General features: G+C 37.8%; 1 protein-coding gene across 3 annotated transcripts; it reads left to right on the plus strand.

Annotated features, from left to right (window-relative positions):
* Positions 1–127: 127 nt before the first annotated feature.
* LOC112563354 (eukaryotic translation initiation factor 3 subunit C-like) lies at positions 128–15,065 on the plus strand. 3 transcript variants are annotated; one of them, XR_003099013.1, is made up of 24 exons: positions 128–186; positions 673–714; positions 3,055–3,163; positions 3,411–3,476; positions 3,882–3,958; positions 5,460–5,572; positions 6,607–6,732; positions 6,946–7,003; positions 7,439–7,509; positions 8,045–8,296; positions 8,427–8,689; positions 8,803–8,899; positions 9,040–9,152; positions 9,703–9,826; positions 9,952–9,990; positions 10,556–10,750; positions 11,171–11,296; positions 11,504–11,657; positions 11,763–11,956; positions 12,333–12,536; positions 13,032–13,194; positions 13,647–13,669; positions 14,565–14,606; positions 14,844–15,065. XR_003099013.1 is itself a non-coding variant. In XM_025237273.1 (23 exons), exons 3-23 carry the CDS (start codon positions 3,072–3,074, stop codon positions 14,900–14,902), a joined length of 2,628 nt encoding a protein of 875 aa, XP_025093058.1. In that variant the 5' UTR covers positions 128–186; positions 673–714; positions 3,055–3,071; the 3' UTR covers positions 14,903–15,065. The 3 variants fall into 3 exon arrangements, 2 of the variants coding, with proteins under 2 accessions (XP_025093058.1, XP_025093059.1); XM_025237273.1 differs by lacking the exon at positions 13,647–13,669; XM_025237274.1 differs by lacking the exon at positions 13,647–13,669 and having other exon boundaries at positions 7,442–7,509.
* The last annotated feature ends 2,327 nt before the right edge of the window (positions 15,066–17,392 follow it).

Here is a 17,392-nt window from a genome sequence, read left to right on the forward strand (position 1 = left end):
ATGTTTTTGCGATTTTAATATTATTTTTAAAAGTTAATTGCTAATATTTAATAATGAAACTTTATTGAAACTTTTATTAACGAAAGATTTCATTAATTATTTATATGTAACTTTCTCCCTTACGTAGATCTTGATGACGTAGAACGCAGTACATGTGAGCACCATTTCTTCACCGGCCGATATTAAGTAAGAAATATTTCAGTGTATGTTTCGATGTTTGTGATAAACTACGCAAACAGTGTACTTTTAAATACTTATTTAGAAGTCTGCTTTTATGTTGTGGTGGCTACAAATAGTATTAGCCATAACAAAGTAAAGTGATAGACAGCAAATTGTCCGTATGGTCAAATGGGCCACCATTGAGCTGCTGGGTAGTTATATGGTATAGTGACAGATATAAAACAATATAAGCTTATACTTACTGGTTTGGCAGGTGTGAATTTGTAATTTTGGTTGTGCTGTGATGTTCTAAGTCTAACCCTTGCTTTCTTATAGAGCTGATTGATAACTTTCTTCTGGGATAAATAAAGTCTTTTTTTTAAGGATCTCGTTAAATATAAAGCGAAGAAGAATAGGATGATGATTGCTGTATAAGATGTACAAATTAAATTTTTTTTGAATTCATTGAGTAAAACGTTTCTTTCATCCTTTTTATTTTATTATCTATTTCAGAGCCGCAGTCAGGTCTTATCATTTCAGACATTTAATTACAAGGTAATTTCATTCATTTGCAAGATCATAACAGATTATGCACATGTTACACAAGTGTTCGGCTCTTAAAGACCAGGCTAAATGAAAAAGCAAAATACACTCAGAAAACGCCATTGAAAGGACTGATTAATGCCTTAAACTTAGAATTGCCAAGGTTTTGAGAAATTGAATAAAAATGTCATTCCTTAACTGTTCAGAAACTGCCATGGTCGAACTGCAGGGACTGACATTGGTTTGGTGTGCTGAGAATTACCTGCACATTATGCTATAGCATGGCCATGAAAACACATCTGTGAAACAGGGTCCATGCACTAAATCACATTGACCCAGAGTCAGGCCACTCCTGTCAGGATCAGATTATCCTAACGCCAAAAGTCAAATCAACTCATGCCCAATCATTTTACCTTTTAGTTGTGGGTTAATTTGACTTTCAGTATTGGAATGATTTGATTTTACAAGGGTCATTTTTTGGCAGAGGTTGAACTGCCTCTTGGTAAAGGTCAGTAAGGTTTTAGGTTAAAGTGACCACTGACCATTAAATGAGGCTCCAACAATGTAAGTTGGCGAAAGTACAAGCATAGAGATCATTATGCTGTTAGTTTATTCCTTATTACTCATTGAGGAGCGTAGGGCCTCAACAACATATTGCTAGCAGACTCAGTTTTGGGCCCATGTGGTTCCGAGGTCCTTTGCCTCGCTCTCTCCTGTTCTTTTCCAAGTCTGCTTTGGTCTCACAACAATCCTCTTCCTCTGATGGTTATAGTCAACATTATGCTGTTGCAATGTGCAAACTACCTCAGCTTCACAATTAAGTTTCAATCTGTGCCTATATTTTGTGTATCATGGAGAAATAGTAGTATACTGGCAAATGCTCAGTCACTTAGAATCAGCACTTTTCATGTTATTAAAAAAATAAATCCACTGTAGAAGAAAACATAGACTTAAGAATAAAACCCCAAAATTTGGTACCCACATGGCTACCTCATGTTTAGATGGTATACTTGCCCACTGACCCCTTTCATCTTTCTCATCGCAGTCATTTTGCTGCATTGCCACACATTAATTACCAATGTTAATAAGCTTGACTTTAAAGAAGTGATAGATTCAACATTGAGAGTAAAATCATAGAAGAGCTGCAAATTCAAGGACCAAAGAATATTTTGAATGGTGTATGTCAAGGCGACTTTGATGATTGCTACACTTTAAGGCCATAGTGTTAATGTTAACGGAATTATTTTCCCTCCTTACTTCTGCTACCTCATTGTTTGTCAAGCAGAGATTTGATTCTGACCATATGCCTTTAGACTTGCAGTTAAGTATTCAGAGTGCAGAACCATTATTGAAGTAATGTGAAGTAAAGAGAAAGAAGTGTGTACTGTGAACACATTTTTTCTTGGATAATAATCACTTCAGGTTGATGACAGACAGAGATATTGTAAAGTAAGAAGAGAATACAAGAACTTATTGAAAAGAAAAAAGTGTTTTAATGAAACTATAAATATAAGTTAACCACTTCCATAAAAAAAAACAGCAAATGTTTTGGAGCACACTACATAAAATTTCTACAAAACATAATTCTAATAACAACATTTCTGTTGACATTTAGTGTCAACACTTAAAGAATTTACTTGATGAAGACACTAGTTGTTCCAGTAATGATTCACGTAAGGATAACATCATTTTTGACCAATTTCAAAAGAAGTAGTATTGCATTCTTTGTGAAGAATAAGAAAGCTGCCTGTCCAGATATGATAATAGGTGAATTGTTAACATTCATGCTTCAATGTAGTAGATTTCCGACAAAAATTTTTTAATGAACTATCTAATAAGGGTGTTTTTCCACATAAATAATTACTTTGTTCAAGAAAGGTGATAGGAATAATCCTAAGAACTACTGAGGTGTTTTTGTTTGTGATGTTAAAGGTAAGGTGTGTGGTTTTATGATTAACAGTAGACTACAGGAGTGGATGGATGAAAAGCATGTTGGAGAATATCAAGCTGGTTTTAGAAAAGGGTCCTCAGCTGTTGATCATATCTTTATCTTGTTGGGTTTGATTCAGAAACAGTTTGCTTTAAATCATAAACTATGTCACATTTATAGACTTTGAAAAAATAATTGACTCATTTATGGAATAGATTTATTTTTGCCAATATAAATCAATGTCTATGTAAAAACAAGAAGTGTGAACCATTCAGCATTGTCATTTGCTTCTCTCAGCTCATGTTGACCACATACATTACTTCAGACTTTGGTAGATAATTGTAAAATAAAGGAAAGACTCCTACTCTGCTCATAAAGCAAGCGAAGCTATTAGTAGAAATATGTTTGTCATGTGTTTGCAGGGTGAAATCAAGGTAAGATGTCGAGGTTCTTCAGGGCAGGCTCTGACTCTGAAACAGAGACAGAGAGTGAGGAGGAAGTGCAGCAGCAACGTCCAGCCATCCCAGCAAGGTATAAAGCCATCTATTCTTCAAATAAAGTTCCAAGCCTTCTCTTTTAAAGGAAATTTTACAGAAAATAGCTTTTATGGCCATTGCATGTTCTCAGAATATTTTACTTGAACTAAAAGCTCAGAAGAATTTTCCATTAGTATAGACAAGATGCTTTTCATTTTATTTTGAACATATTCATCTTTTTTAAAAAAAATTGCTCTTGTTATTTTTATGTGAGAATGTTCAAAATATTTTGTTGTTTACAGGGCATATCAGCTAAGTGATGATGAAGAAGATGCTCGTCGCATTGTTCGCAGTGAGAAAGATAAACGGTAATTTTTTTTCCAGAGAATTGTGTTGTAGGCATATTGTGGACAGATAAAACCTTTCACTAAATGAACTGGAAAGATGGGGTAGTACTGTTTACATAACACGTCATATTTCTGTAAATCTTTGGAAACCTGTTTCATATATTCGTTGCCTTAAAAATTATGTAGAGTGCGTGATACTCAATAGTCTTTGATTTAAAAGAATAGCAAAGTATATCTTACATATTTGAACATGTTGATTAATATCATTACAAGTTTGGACTTTTTTAATAATAGTGTTCTTTTTTCAATTCTATAATTTCATCTTGTCATTCCAAGAATCAAGAGAAAAAGAAAGACTGCACAATTGCTATGATTTTCAATATGTTAAAAAATAAAGCTGTTACTAATGCACTTGAGGTCTTTCAGATATGAAGAACTTCGTGACATCATTAAAACACTTAAAAATCATAAGAAAATCAAGGACATGGCAAGTGTTTTGACAGGTTAGTGATATTTTACCATTGTCCAAGTATACGTTCTAACCTCCAACATGGAGAAAATGAAGTTTTTGGAGCTTTACCAACAACTAGATAAGGTTGCAAAGCCAGTTCTGAAAAGGGAACATCTCATTGTACTCATGGATTGTAACTCCAAGGTTGGCCCCAATGCCTACCAGCAATGTGCAGGAATGGTGGGAAAATTTCACCTGGGTGAAACTGATGACAGGGACATCAGACTTCAAGAATTTGTACAGAGCCAGAGACTGACTTTAGCCAACACCTTACACCTCTATAAGAAATCGAGGACCGCCATGTAGTTTCTTCCCCATGCTGCTTGAGCAGCCCAGCTGGCACATTATCAAAGATTTGCTCATAGCACTTTACATAAATCATACATAGACTAAATCATCAACAACCATGCACCCACATTTGCATATAACAGACACACTCACTTCTACAGCAGACATTCATACACAAAGAAAATTACAGACGCAGGTTATACACGCTCATGGTCAGGATAAGGTCACAGTGAGGTTGTCGTTCTGAAAAGATGTGTCTTAAGTTTAGATGGTAGGAGAATAGTCTGAACGGAGGAAAGATGCCAGATATTGATAATGTGCCAGCTGGGCTGCTCAAGCAGGATGGGGAAGAAACTACAAAGGCCCTCACCATCCTGTGCCAAAGAGTCTAGGAACACAAGGAATGGCTCAAATGGACAACAGCTACAGCAGCAGTGGCTAGTCTAGATAGGATCTGTCATAGCCACAAGATAAGGTTCACTACCAAGTACAAGATAAGGTTCACTGCCAAGTACAAGCTTTACATTTCCCTGGTAGTGCCGATACTGCTCTACAGATGTGACACGTAGACCCTGCTCATTGAAATGGAAAGAAAAATCTAGGCATTCCAGAACAAATGCCTGAGGAGGCTGCTCCGTATCTTATTAAGAACATAAAACTGACTACTTTGTATGAAACAAGATTGCCACTCTCAAAAGACACTAGGAACTTCTACTTTCAACACTCAAGCGACAAAAGCTGGTCTTCTTTGGCCACATGATCCAGCATGACACCCTGTTGAAGACTATCCTTCAAATCACCTTGGTGGGTAGTAGATGCTGTGGTGGCCAGAGAAGGAACTGGCTTACGAACGTCAAAGATGAACTGGTCATCCTGTACAGGACCTGCTATTGCCCACAATAGGCAAGAGTGGTAGGTCCTGTCAGCTGTTGTGTCTATCCATGGGATCCCCAGATGACAGGAGGACTGACTGGTTGACTGATATTTTACCTCAGATTGATGCTAAACACTCCCTACACCAATGTAATTATAATTAGTGTTTGTTTAAGCCCAAGTGAAGATCATGATTGTTTACTCCTGTTAAAATTTTAGCTGGAATTTAATTTGATCACGATTCAAAAAGATGTCAACGCACAGGAGGAGTATGTTTTACTCAAAGGCAAGACGATTATAACATAAGGATGCATTTTTTTTTTACCCCTCAGACTTTGAAAGTCTGGGCCGTGCCTATGATAAAGCAAGAAAAGTGGTTGACAAGGAGGGCATCCCACGGTTCTACCTGCGCTGCCTTGTGGAGCTGGAGGACTTCGTGACCGAGGTTTGTCCTGTTGCTTTATCTTCTATGGAACACTGAGGTTGTTAGTAAAGGCTTCCTATTTAGGCATGGAATTCAAGGCTTGCTTTGTTAATCTTATATCTCTGGGCAGTCACACGAATTTCACAGTATCCTGTTAAGGAATAAAGTGTTCTTGACAATCTATCTAATCCTCTTCGTGCATCATGTTGCACATAAGGCTTCAACCAGAGTCCGCCACCGATGTCGATCCGCTGAATCCCGCTCTAGGTGACCCCATGTCCAGCCCTTTCCTTTCATCTCCCTTTCCACTGTTCTTCTCCAAGTTTCCTTTGGGCTGCCTCGTTTTCTTCGGCCGTCTGGAGTCCATTGTAGGGTGACTCTGGAGAGGTCTGCTGGCGGAGCACATTCCAATCCATTGCAGTGCCTTTGTTGAACCTGCGTGGTGATGGATTCGGTTTCAGTTCTTTGGTGGAGTTCTTTGTTGGTGATGGTATTTGGCCAAAAGATGTTAAGTATGCGCCTGAGGCATCTGTTTTGGAAGACGTCAAGTCTCTTACTGATGGCTTTGGTCATCTTCCATGTTTCTGATCCGTAAAGGAGGGTGCTGATCACAGTTGACTGGAAGATTCTGAGCTTGATATTCTTACTGATGTTTTTTGCCTTCCATGTGGTCATGAGTGAGGTGAAGGCCTGGCTTGTTTTTGCTAGTCGGGCTCAAATCTCCTCCTCCGCATCCCCGATGTTTGCCATTTTGGACCCAAGATAGGTGAAACTGTCAACTTCTTCAATCTCTTCTCCATTTAGTTGGATGCTGTCTTGGACTCTAGCGTTCACTCTCATACTTTTCGTTTTCTTTGCGCTGACCTTCAAGCCAAGGTTTCCAGCTCTTTCTGAGAAGGCATTTGTTTTTTCCTGCATGTTCTTGACAATTCTTCAGTAGATTGACCTGAGCATTTCATGTGTCCACCAGATCAGCAATCAAAAATGTCTCTAAAGTATTTCTATTATTTGAAAAATGAGTGTGATGCATGGTGAATTATTATATATGTTTGCAGAGCTGGGAAGATCGTGAGTGGCGCAAGACCATCAGTAAGAATAATTCAAAGGGGCTTACCACTTTGAGACAAAAGCTCAAAAAGTACTGTCGAACTTTTGAAGAAGAAATGTCTCATTACCGTGAGGTAGGTCATGGTCTTGCTTTCTTCAGACATTGTTTTGTGCACACATTTTTGCCTTTTTTTACCCCCTTTATGATTTACCTATTATCCATATACATTAATGGTGGATGTTTCTCATGAGCAGACCTTTTTAGATTATTATAAGACAAGAATGGGTTGGGGTTTTTTTTCATTTTGCTGTTTTACAATTTTTTATAACTTATTAATTTTTTACAGAATCCAGATGAAGGAGAAGATGAAGAAGAAAGAGAAGAAGAGGAAGAAGATGGAAGAGGTAAATTAAAGCATAAATAAGCAATAATTGGTCTTCTGAGTGTGTTATATGAATGTATGCAAAGTTTAAATTACTTTAGAATTCTCAGTTTTATTTTTTAAGGGTTTAAGGGATCCGGAAAATGGATTCTGACAAATTATGTGTGACAAAAATCCTTTTTTTGAGACTAATAATAAGTCCTTTTGAACACTTTAAATAGTGCCGGCAAGATTCAACCATCTTTGAGCAGGTGATCACTGCAATGATTGAATTTTTTTTTTTTTTTAATGAAAACTGTTGAGTTAAAACCATTTTGTGAACACCTCTATGCAATGTTGCAGGTGTAGTAAATGTCCTTTGCTTAAGTTGTCAGATTACTTTCTAATATCTTTACCATAAAAGTTGTCAAAGATTTTAAATGATTGAAAATTAGGTGGTAAAATTGTTTTTCTTCAGCAGAATCTAAGGAGTCAGATGATGAAGGAGAAGTGGAGGAGATTAGACCAATGAAGGCTGCAAAGTTCGTGGTGAGTTAATTCCTTAGGATAGGGAATTAGATAGCCAGAGATGCAAATACAAGAAGTAATACAGTGAAACCTCGGTTTAGTTGGCAATCTACCCAAATTAATCTGGAAAATCTGAAACAGACTAAAATTGAGGCAATTATTTCCATATGAATCAATGAAAATTCAATTAATTCATTCTAGCCACTCCAAATGCATACCGAAAACACATTTTTATAGAGAATAAATATAGTGTTTAATACTACCTAAAAGCAAGAAATTAATGTAAAATGAATATAAAAGACTAGTGTAAAGAGCTGCTGGCTCTGGAAACTTTCTTTGGTCCCATGAGGGAGCTAAAAAAGGAAAGGGTTAACTTATTAGCAAGGGACAATGAGTTTTGAGCTTATGATTTTATCTTTCATTCATTACGTACATTTTGAAACTGAAAACTGCAAAATAAACACAGTGCACCAAATATTGTATATCCAGTAATCACATGTAACTGTAGTATTAGCACTTGCAATCTTTTTTTTATAACTATTGCTAAATGTTTCAGGGATCAGATGTTGAGTCAGATGAAGATGAAGACAGTGATGATATCTGGAATCAAAGTTCCGAAGATGAATCTTCAAGTTCAGATGATGACTTGCCTGTAGCAGGTCGTCTTACAGCCGAGTATTTCCTCAAAACCACAACAGAGCAAGAAGCAGCCAAAAAGGAGAAAAAGAAAAAGGAAAAGAAAAAGACAGATCGTCGAAAAGCTGATGAGGAGTGGCAGCCTGTGAAGGGAGGAGCCCCACTTATTGTGGTATGTGGATCTTTTTAGCACTGTACATGCCTGTGTTACCTGTTTAAAACCAGAGTAAGAATTTTTCATATTATTATCCACTTTGTTGTATTATTAAATATGCCAAATCATTTCTTTTGTCGGTTTGCAGGAAAAACCCAAAATGTTTGCGAAAGATCAAGAAATAAACCATGAGGCTGTGGTTAAAAAGCTGTACGAGATTGTTGCAGCCCGAGGCAAGAAGGGGACTGATCGATCCCAGATGATTGACATGCTTGTGGAATTAAAAAATGTTTCCGATGCCAACAACCTGGGCCCAGCCATGCATGTGAAGATCCTCTTTAACATCATGGCTGCTATTTTTGACTACAACCCGAATATTGCCACCTGCATGCGCAATGAGATGTGGGAGATGTAAGTCTATGTGGTGCACTTTATCTCTACCTTTGTCTTGACTTAACTGAATTTATTTCATTGATAACAGCAGGTGTTGTGAATCAGACATATTCAATGAGCCTTTTGTGCAGGTGTTTAGAGACCATGACAACTCTGATGGACATGCTGACCAGACGAGAGGAAATTAATGTTGGAGAAAAAATTCTGGAAGAGAATGAGAACTTTGAGGTTTGTTTCACTTTTCATTTGCCTTAGCATTTGAAAAATTACTATGTGTAGATATATTTTCCTCACTTTTAGATTGATTGCATGCCACACCTTCATGCTGCTATAAAGTATTTAACTTAATGTATTGATGACCATTGCAGACAGTACCGTACCGCGTGCGAGGCTGTATTCTCACTGTCATGGAACGCGTGGATGAAGAGTTCACTAAAATGCTTCAAGCCTGTGATGCCCACAGCACTGAATTTGTGGAAAGGTGGGCAGGAGTTTTCTACTATGGGTGCTACCAAAAGTGTCATGCTTAGAGCAGTTTGTGAGGGAGTGCCACACTGTGAGCAGTGTTAAGATTAGTTTCAGATGGTGTGTGAGGGAGGGAGGGGCTGAAGCATTGTAAAGATTAGTTTGAGATGGTTATGTGTGTGTGAAGGAGGGGCTGGAGGTGGAGAGAGAAAGCTTAGGAATGTTCATGCTGGCAAATAAATTTACTTATTAGGATCCTTATGTAATATTAACACTCATCACATTCCTAAAATCAGTCAGCAACAACTATCTCATAAGTAGGACTGGGTAGTACCTGCCACTAGTTAAATGCATAATTATATTAGAATAAACCTGTCAAGTTCAGCGAGTATTGCAGAGGGTCAAATCAGTAGTTTGAAATACTTAGTGTGCAGACTGAAAAAGAACAGTAATCGCAGAGAATAATTTCCTAAAGCCAAATCAGCATCATTTGTCACAATCAGTATCAAAGCCATGCGGTTTTGTTTTTTTTCTTTTTTTTTTTCTTTTTTTTTTTTTTTTTATAGGCTAAAGGATGAACAAAAGGTGTGCAAGCTTTTAGAGGACTTGGAGATCTATGTTGAAAAACATGGCACCAGTGAGGAGATCTGCCGCTGCTACTTGAGGCGAATTGAACACCTGTACTTCAAGGTAAAATGTGCCCTCTGGGATAGTTAGCTTCTTGGGATATCATAAATTCCTTTATAAAAGAGTAGTAAATTTGAAGCTTTATATTTTTGATTGAAGTAAGTTATGGAATTTTTTTGTTGTTACAGTTTGATCCCACAGCATTTGATGTTCCTGCTGATAAATCAGTATGTATTCATCTTCATCTTTACAATTAGAGGAGTAGATCTGGATTCAGTTGCAGAAGATTTTTTTTCTTTCTATAGTTGTAAGCTACTACTTGCTAGCAAGGGAAACTTCCTATTTTTTTTCTTGTTAAACATCATCAATTAACCATTTGTTGAAATGAACCTATCTTCTTAAATCACAGTGATCGGTGCTCATGGATTTCCTAGCAGTAAAAAGTACCAGAAATACTAGAATCTTTTATTCTATGAAATTAGCTATTGGGGCCACAGCAGCCAGTCCTTTAAACTGTGAAAGACCTTTAGTCGCATCAGTTTTAGTTTTCAAGGACTTTTATTCTGGTCAGAAATGTATCACAACTGTTTTGATCCACATAACATGATTGCTATGGTGGCTAAGAATGCTACCGGCCCCAGAAAGAATAACTTACCCTGCAACTCAGGGCAGACCAAACGAGACCCATTTCAGGTGAAAAATTAAAAAAATCTAATGTTATTTTTTTTAAATACAGTATTCTTGTTTCCAATAGCACCGAGTGTCATTTTAAGTCGTGTGTGAAATTTGCAGGTAACTTCAGAAAAGCTGATGGACAAACTCTGCAAATTCATATATGCCAAGGATCTGACAGATCGTTTGCGAACACGAGCTATTCTGTGCCAGATCTACCATCATGCCTTGCATGATCGTTGGTTCCAGGCCCGTGACCTCATGCTTATGTCTCACCTTCAGGACAACATCCAGCACTCAGATGTTCCCACTCAGGTAAGTGGCCATAGTAAAAGACTAAAACATAAACCCAGCCTTGTATTATTTTTGCGGTAAAACTTTGCATTCAAATACTAATTTCATATTCAGCTAATTGTTGGAAGTATAACTATATAATATAAATAATAATATAATAATAATAATAATATGTACTTATGACATAATATTTTTTACTCAATGCTGGAGAAAGATCTTCAAATGCCAACTGCGAACATAAGTTATGGAATTAAAGAGAGAGCTTTAGTTCTTTCCTTACTGTGAAGGTTGACTTTTCTCTCCGTTTATTAGAGTTTAAAATGTAGTTGGGTTTTTTTAATTATGTTTGTAAGCTTCTTCCTTCCTCTTTAAAACTGAGCTACATCTAGTATGAAAAGTAAAAAATGAGATAAATGTAACTTGTATAATTTGTCTTTACAGATTCTGTACAACCGCACACTTGTGCAGCTGGGACTGTGTGCTTTTCGTCAAGGTCACGTGCGCGATGCCCACAATGCACTTGTGGATATCCAGAGCAGCAACCGTGCCAAGGAACTGTTGGCTCAGGCATGTCATTGCCATCTGTGGTTTTGCTTTCACTTTGAGCATTAGGTTAACATCATAACCTTAAGTTTTCCATTTGTTCATTTAGGAACTTCAAGCCTTGTTCTTACCATGCCATCTATCCATGCAAAAGGTCTCTTGTTAAAGGATTATGAAAAGATATTTGTAGTTTGTGCCCAGCAAAGACAGTTATTTTTGTTTCTTTTACAGGGTTTGGTGCCCCAGCGTCAGCATGAGCGAACACCAGAGCAGGAGAAGATCGAAAAGCGACGTCTGCTTCCATATCATATGCACATAAATCTTGAGTTGCTGGAGTGTGTTTACCTAGTTTCAGCTATGCTGTTGGAGATTCCATATATGGCAGGTAAGAGTCTGTGGGTGTGTACATGTATGAAAAAGCAAGCATACACATGAAAGAGAAAAATTCAAGTTTATTTTTATGATGACTGCATAATTTTCGTTCTGACAGCTCATGAACTGGATGTTCGTCGTCGAATGATCAGTAAGAATTTCCATCACGTGATGAAAATGAGCGAGAGACAAACACTGACTGGTCCACCAGAAAGCATGCGTGAACATGTGGTGGCTGCATCAAAGGCCATGAAAGCTGGTGACTGGCGTGCATGCAAGAACTTCATCATCAATGAAAAGATGAATGCCAAGGTTAGTATAGAGAGTGGCACGTTGTTTTAGGTACATCTTTAGACCCAAACTGACAAATATTTGATAATTGTTCAATATGGAAAGAGTTTGGCTGAAACCTTAAATTGGTCATTTCCCCTGAGTATAACTGACAATGATGTCATCCAGACAAGCAGTTTTGTTAGTCTGCTTAGGGTGCTTGGAAGATTCTAAAAATGTGCATTTTTCCCTTAACTCTTTTTAAGATTGCTTTTGTATGAGATTTGTTTGTGCTTAGTATATTTTGATTAGAATGACATTAGTTCAATGTAGATATAGAATTTATTAATAGGGAAAATAATCTGATAATTATTACAGTCTGACTACTCTTCTGTAAGCACTAATGACTTTGTTGCAGGTGTGGGATTTGTTTCATCAGGCCGACAAGGTACGGGACTTGATTCGCTCTAAGATACAAGAAGAGAGCCTGCGAACCTACCTCTTCTGCTACTCCAGTGTGTACGACTCTATCAGCCTGCCTTACCTGGCCCTGATGTTTGAGCTGGAGACCCCGGTGGTCCATTCAATTATTAGCAAGATGATCATTGGGGAGGAGCTCATGGTACGTGTCGGAGAAAGAGTTTTCATTGACAGTTGTTCTAAACATCCCGCTGTTTTATATTGTCTTTAATTAATATATTTTAATTAATTAAGTGATATATAATTAAGCCGTTTTTATGGTTCCAGAATCTTTGATAGGGAACTGCTGCAAGCATGACAGATAGCAATGTAGACTTATTTACAAAAAAAGAAACTTTTATGGCTTATTTTCCTGATGTAAGACAACTTGTTCAGACATCACTATTTTGCTTTGTTTTTTTTCCTCAAGTCTTTACCAATCCTTACTATAGCATAAAGGAATGTTAATGGACCCTGATTTTTTATGCAAGCTTTAATCATCTTCCTATTAATTTCACATTACCTGTAAAGTGTCAGAAATACTGCCTGTGATATAGCATTGTCAAAGTGTTTTTGCCTGATTTAGGTGTATTCATTTTTCCTGCATCATTCATGTCCTTGTCCTCAGATTTTGTTTTCCTAAATACTTTTTGTAAAGGCTTCCCTGGATGAACCCAGTCAAGTACTCTCCATGCATCGCACAGAGCCAACTCGCCTCCAGTCGCTGGCATTGCAGCTGGCAGAAAAAGTAGCCTCACTGGTTGAAAACAATGAGAGAATAATGGAAGTGAAACAAGGCAACTTCTTTTTCCAGAAGTCAAGTGAGTACTACATTTCTCCTGTTTGTATATTAGTTTCTGGTATCTTATGTGGTTATTTTATTTTGGTTACTAAAATCGGTCATCTGCATTCTGCTGTCTTAATGATCTGCTAGATACAATCAGCATTGTACTTGGTGTTTTGTAGTATAAATTTTATCACATCGATGTGTGTTGAAGAATGAATGTACAAGATGAAGTTTATTTTTTAAAACTATGTTTATGTAGCAGAGTCATTTTTAAACCTTTTTAACAGTTTGTTTGAGAACACCCTCTATGGTTATTGAAGATCTGCACATTTAATAGCATGGTTACAGGACACGTATTGTGTTACAACATGGAAACATGATCATCACATTCCTTAGTGAATACATCTGCGTTAAAAATATGCTGGATGACTGCTACAAAATTTACATCTTGTCTAGGTGTTCTAATATGCTGGTTGTTTTGAACAGAGATGATTATCTAAATGTTTGCGGTAAGATCAAATAGTCTGTGATCAGCCTTGGTCCAGGTTATATAAATGGTGTTAGCCCCATACTTTTGTTCAAAAATCACCTCTAGGTGGAAGCACTTTCCCTTCCAAAATCTTTGTTCTGTTCCTCTCATTTACTTACCATTCCTCCCTGATCCTTCAGCTTGATGTGGCTGGTTGCTCAGATTAAAAAAGTTATTATCCGAGTCTTCATGTCTGCCTTTTGCCTTCTTACTTTGGGATAATGTCCTTATTTGTCAAATCCACCATTCTGTATTCTACTCATTCCAATTCCTTTTTTGTGTGGATGTTGGCCAGGTTGACTTTGGAATTGGTGAATGTCAACTCTATTTCATATTGTCAATGGAGTGTTACTTAAAATATACTTGCAGATAATGATGAAGACAAATATATTGTTTATTAATGTTGAAAGATCTTTTGTTTTATGTATTGTTTTTCTAATATTAAATATTAAAAACATCTTTGGCCTCATGTAATAGACATTGATGCTAGAATAGTACAGAATAATGCAAAATAGTGTACTCGACTAAGATTTATTGGATTCAGTACACATTTAGTGGCTAAAATAATTTTAAAAAGGCTCACATATTTCATAGTCTTGCATTGAAATCAACACAAGTCCTGCTTAACAGAATAAAGCAGATTCTCTCCAACAGCCTATAAATAAGTACAATCAATAAAAATATACAGTGTTGTCTTAATATGATTAAAGGTTTTTAAAAAAATCTATTTGTTTTTCAGTGCAGCTATTGCTGCTATTTTTTTTTTCTTTTGGCGTATTCACTTTCTGAGAAAAGAATGCTTTTTATAATCCTTATCGCAAGAAGGGTACCACAGTGTTTTCTTTATCTCATAACTCTGCTCTTTTTTTTTTCAGGTAATCAGAACTATATGCAGCAAAATCAGAACTGGGGTGGAGGTGAGGACATTTGACCTATGTTATTTTTATGTTTAAAGCCATTTCAGTGTACTGGGGTAGAGATGAATTTCTTCGGGGACAGGAGGCAAAAACAACACATTTGAGGTCTAGTGCACGATTGTATTTATGATCCATCCAGTCACAAATTTCTGGTCAATTTTTAGTGAAAAAGAATTTATTTCTAAAAATTTTAATAGGAAGTACAGAAAAGAATAAAGAATTCATTTCTCTATGCAGGCCGACGACAGAATCGTCAAGAGGGAAGATATGACCGAGAGAGGAGCAGGAACTATTGAAGTGTAGCTGTCTCAGTCCTGAATCGAGTTAAAAAAGACTTTTAACATATAGTTCTCAGCTTTCGATAACGATGCCACCAGCACCATGAAAATTGTGTAATTTACATGTGGTGTTTGAGTTTACTTCAGTTTGTAGTTGGATTAAAGAGAGACATGAGCAAAACTTTGTTTATTTTCTGACTGTAGAACAAGTAGCTGACACGAGGGCTGTGCTGGTTTGTCCTATCCAGCCCCATTTGTGCTTTTTGATGTCTTGGCTAGTAGCATTTTGGTTGGTCTGGAGCTTGTCACTCCGTAGGTTTCATAACAATACAGTAGGACAGCTTTCACATTGGTATTAAACCCCACCATGTTGACAATTCATTCTTCAGACCCCCATTCTTTCAATGAGTTTAACCACCCTCTTATAGTTCAACTTCTTGTAGCACTTATTCATTGCAACAAGGATCTGGGTTACTGGCCATGCTGGTATTCTAGGCAATGTCAAAACAGACCAGGCCATCGAGGTCACATCCCTGCCTACCTGTGTGCAGCAGAGTTCTGACAAGACTTATGTTTAGGACACACCTTTTCAAGGCAACTGCACTTGTACTAGGCTATCCAGAAGTTTATCCATGGTGTCAATAAAATTTTAGTGGTACATTTTAATTGTTATGAATTCCAGAGTATCATGCCAGCAGTTTTTTTACAACAGCTAAAAGTCCGTTCTAGAGCAGCATATTTTTTTAAAAAGAAGAGTGGGGCTGTTTCTTTTATTTGCTGGTAATTTTGGGCTTATCTGTTGGTGACCTTTATAGCCTTAGTTGCTGGCACAACAACACAACCAACCCAGATACCCTAGTCCAGCGGTTCTCAACCTTTTACATGTGGCGACCCCCCTGACGAACACCGGTACGTCCGCGACCCCCCTTAGCCGGCTAGGTCGGTGGAAGAGCGGGGGGGGGGGGGGCAGCTTTAGCAAACCTCGAACGCCGCGTCGAGGAAATCAATGCAATTCAACAACGGAAGAGCAAAGTTCGTATCTGCAAGAAGTATAACTGTTAATGAAATTTTACTAAAGCTAATAAATATTATTTTATTGGACACTCACTTTGATTAATGAGAAGGTTGAGCCTGCTTGCTGTTGCCTAAAGAAGCGAACCTGTGTGCGATGTTCGTACCCACTGCTAATCGCAGCTCAGCCTCTGCGTCCACACGATTTCTGTATTTCGACTTCAGTGCTGCCAATGCTGAAAATCCTTGCTCACACATATACGAAGTTGAAAATGGCAGCAGAACTTTCATTGCTTTCTCAGAAAGGAGAGGATATTCACCGTTGACGCTAATCCAGAATGTTGGCACTGGTGTTGTTTGGAAGACCATTTTCAGGGATTGGTCACTCGAAAGGTCGATGAGCTGCTCTTCTTCTTGCGTGGACAACCCGCTTGTGCTAGGATCAGCCAGAAATGGATTACGAATCCAATCGTATTTAGTCACATCAATTTCAGCGAAATAATGCTGAAACCTTTCTTGCAGTCCGTTTAGATGGGCAATAATTACATTCTTCACCTGATCAAGATTCAAGTTGTCAGCCTTGCACTTACACAAGCACGGAAACATATCAAAAATATTTTCTTGGCGTATCTTTTGCGTCCACAACGAAATTTTTCGGACGAAAGCATTCATCTTGTCAGTTGTTTGTAATATGGTGGTGTAATATAGGGGAGTCAGCGATGAGAGATTGGGGGAGAAAGAGGGCAAAAGGCGAGAGGAGGGAGATTGGAGGCTTAATTGTTGAGAGGGAGATTGTGTTTTGAGTTTTGGAAGTGAGAAGTCACTGCATGCCGAGACAGTGTACTTGAATAGGAAGAAGAGATTTGGAGTTTGAGCCCCCGCACCACTCGGTTACACAATGTAAACTAATTCCACTAATACCAGTATAAGAAACTTTTTTTAAAAAATGACCACCTTCGCGACCCCCTTGTAGGCACGTCGCGACCCCCCAGGTTGAGAACCGCTGCCCTAGTCTGTTTTAAGTTGACCTTTAAACCAGTCTTCTCTGCTTCCTGCGCTAGCTTTTGTGCATGCTGCTGCCAACAAGATAGAAGTTCAGGTCCTATAGCTGTTTGAAGGTCCACCAAGTGTTGTCTTGTGCATAAGCTAGTCTATTACCATCATATAGAGGAAGCGCACCATGCAAACCCATTACCCCTAAAACACAAACGCTGGTCTCCAGGCTGATCGTCCCAACTTCAGAAATGCCTATATGCAAGTAGCTTGTGTCTGTTACAGCAAATTTCGTACTTCAAAACCAAGCTGTTTAGATTCCATTTTAGAATTCCCCCCCCCTCCTCACTACCAGCAGTTTGCACATCCACTTAAGATGCCATCAAGCTGACTGCTCTACCTGTGCATAAAATTGAAAACAAAATTTTCTATACTAGCCAGAAAATAACAAACCACTTTTACTTTCATAACTGTCGGCACAAAAACCTTGACAATGACAACCAA

The sequence above is a fragment of the Pomacea canaliculata genome, linkage group LG4 (genome assembly GCF_003073045.1).
Source record: "Pomacea canaliculata isolate SZHN2017 linkage group LG4, ASM307304v1, whole genome shotgun sequence".
Lineage (NCBI taxonomy): Eukaryota > Metazoa > Mollusca > Gastropoda > Architaenioglossa > Ampullariidae > Pomacea > Pomacea canaliculata.

Excerpts from the sequence above, each read along its gene's own strand:
- LOC112563354 (XM_025237273.1), top strand. The coding sequence starts at position 3,072 with ATGTCGAGGTTCTTCAGGGCAGGCTCTGACTCTGAAACAGAGACAGAG. Across the intron at positions 7,004-7,438 it reads AGAGGAAGAAGATGGAAGAG|CAGAATCTAAGGAGTCAGAT; the intron begins GTAAATTAAAGC and ends GTTTTTCTTCAG. Across the intron at positions 9,153-9,702 it reads AGCACTGAATTTGTGGAAAG|GCTAAAGGATGAACAAAAGG; the intron begins GTGGGCAGGAGT and ends TTTTTTTTATAG.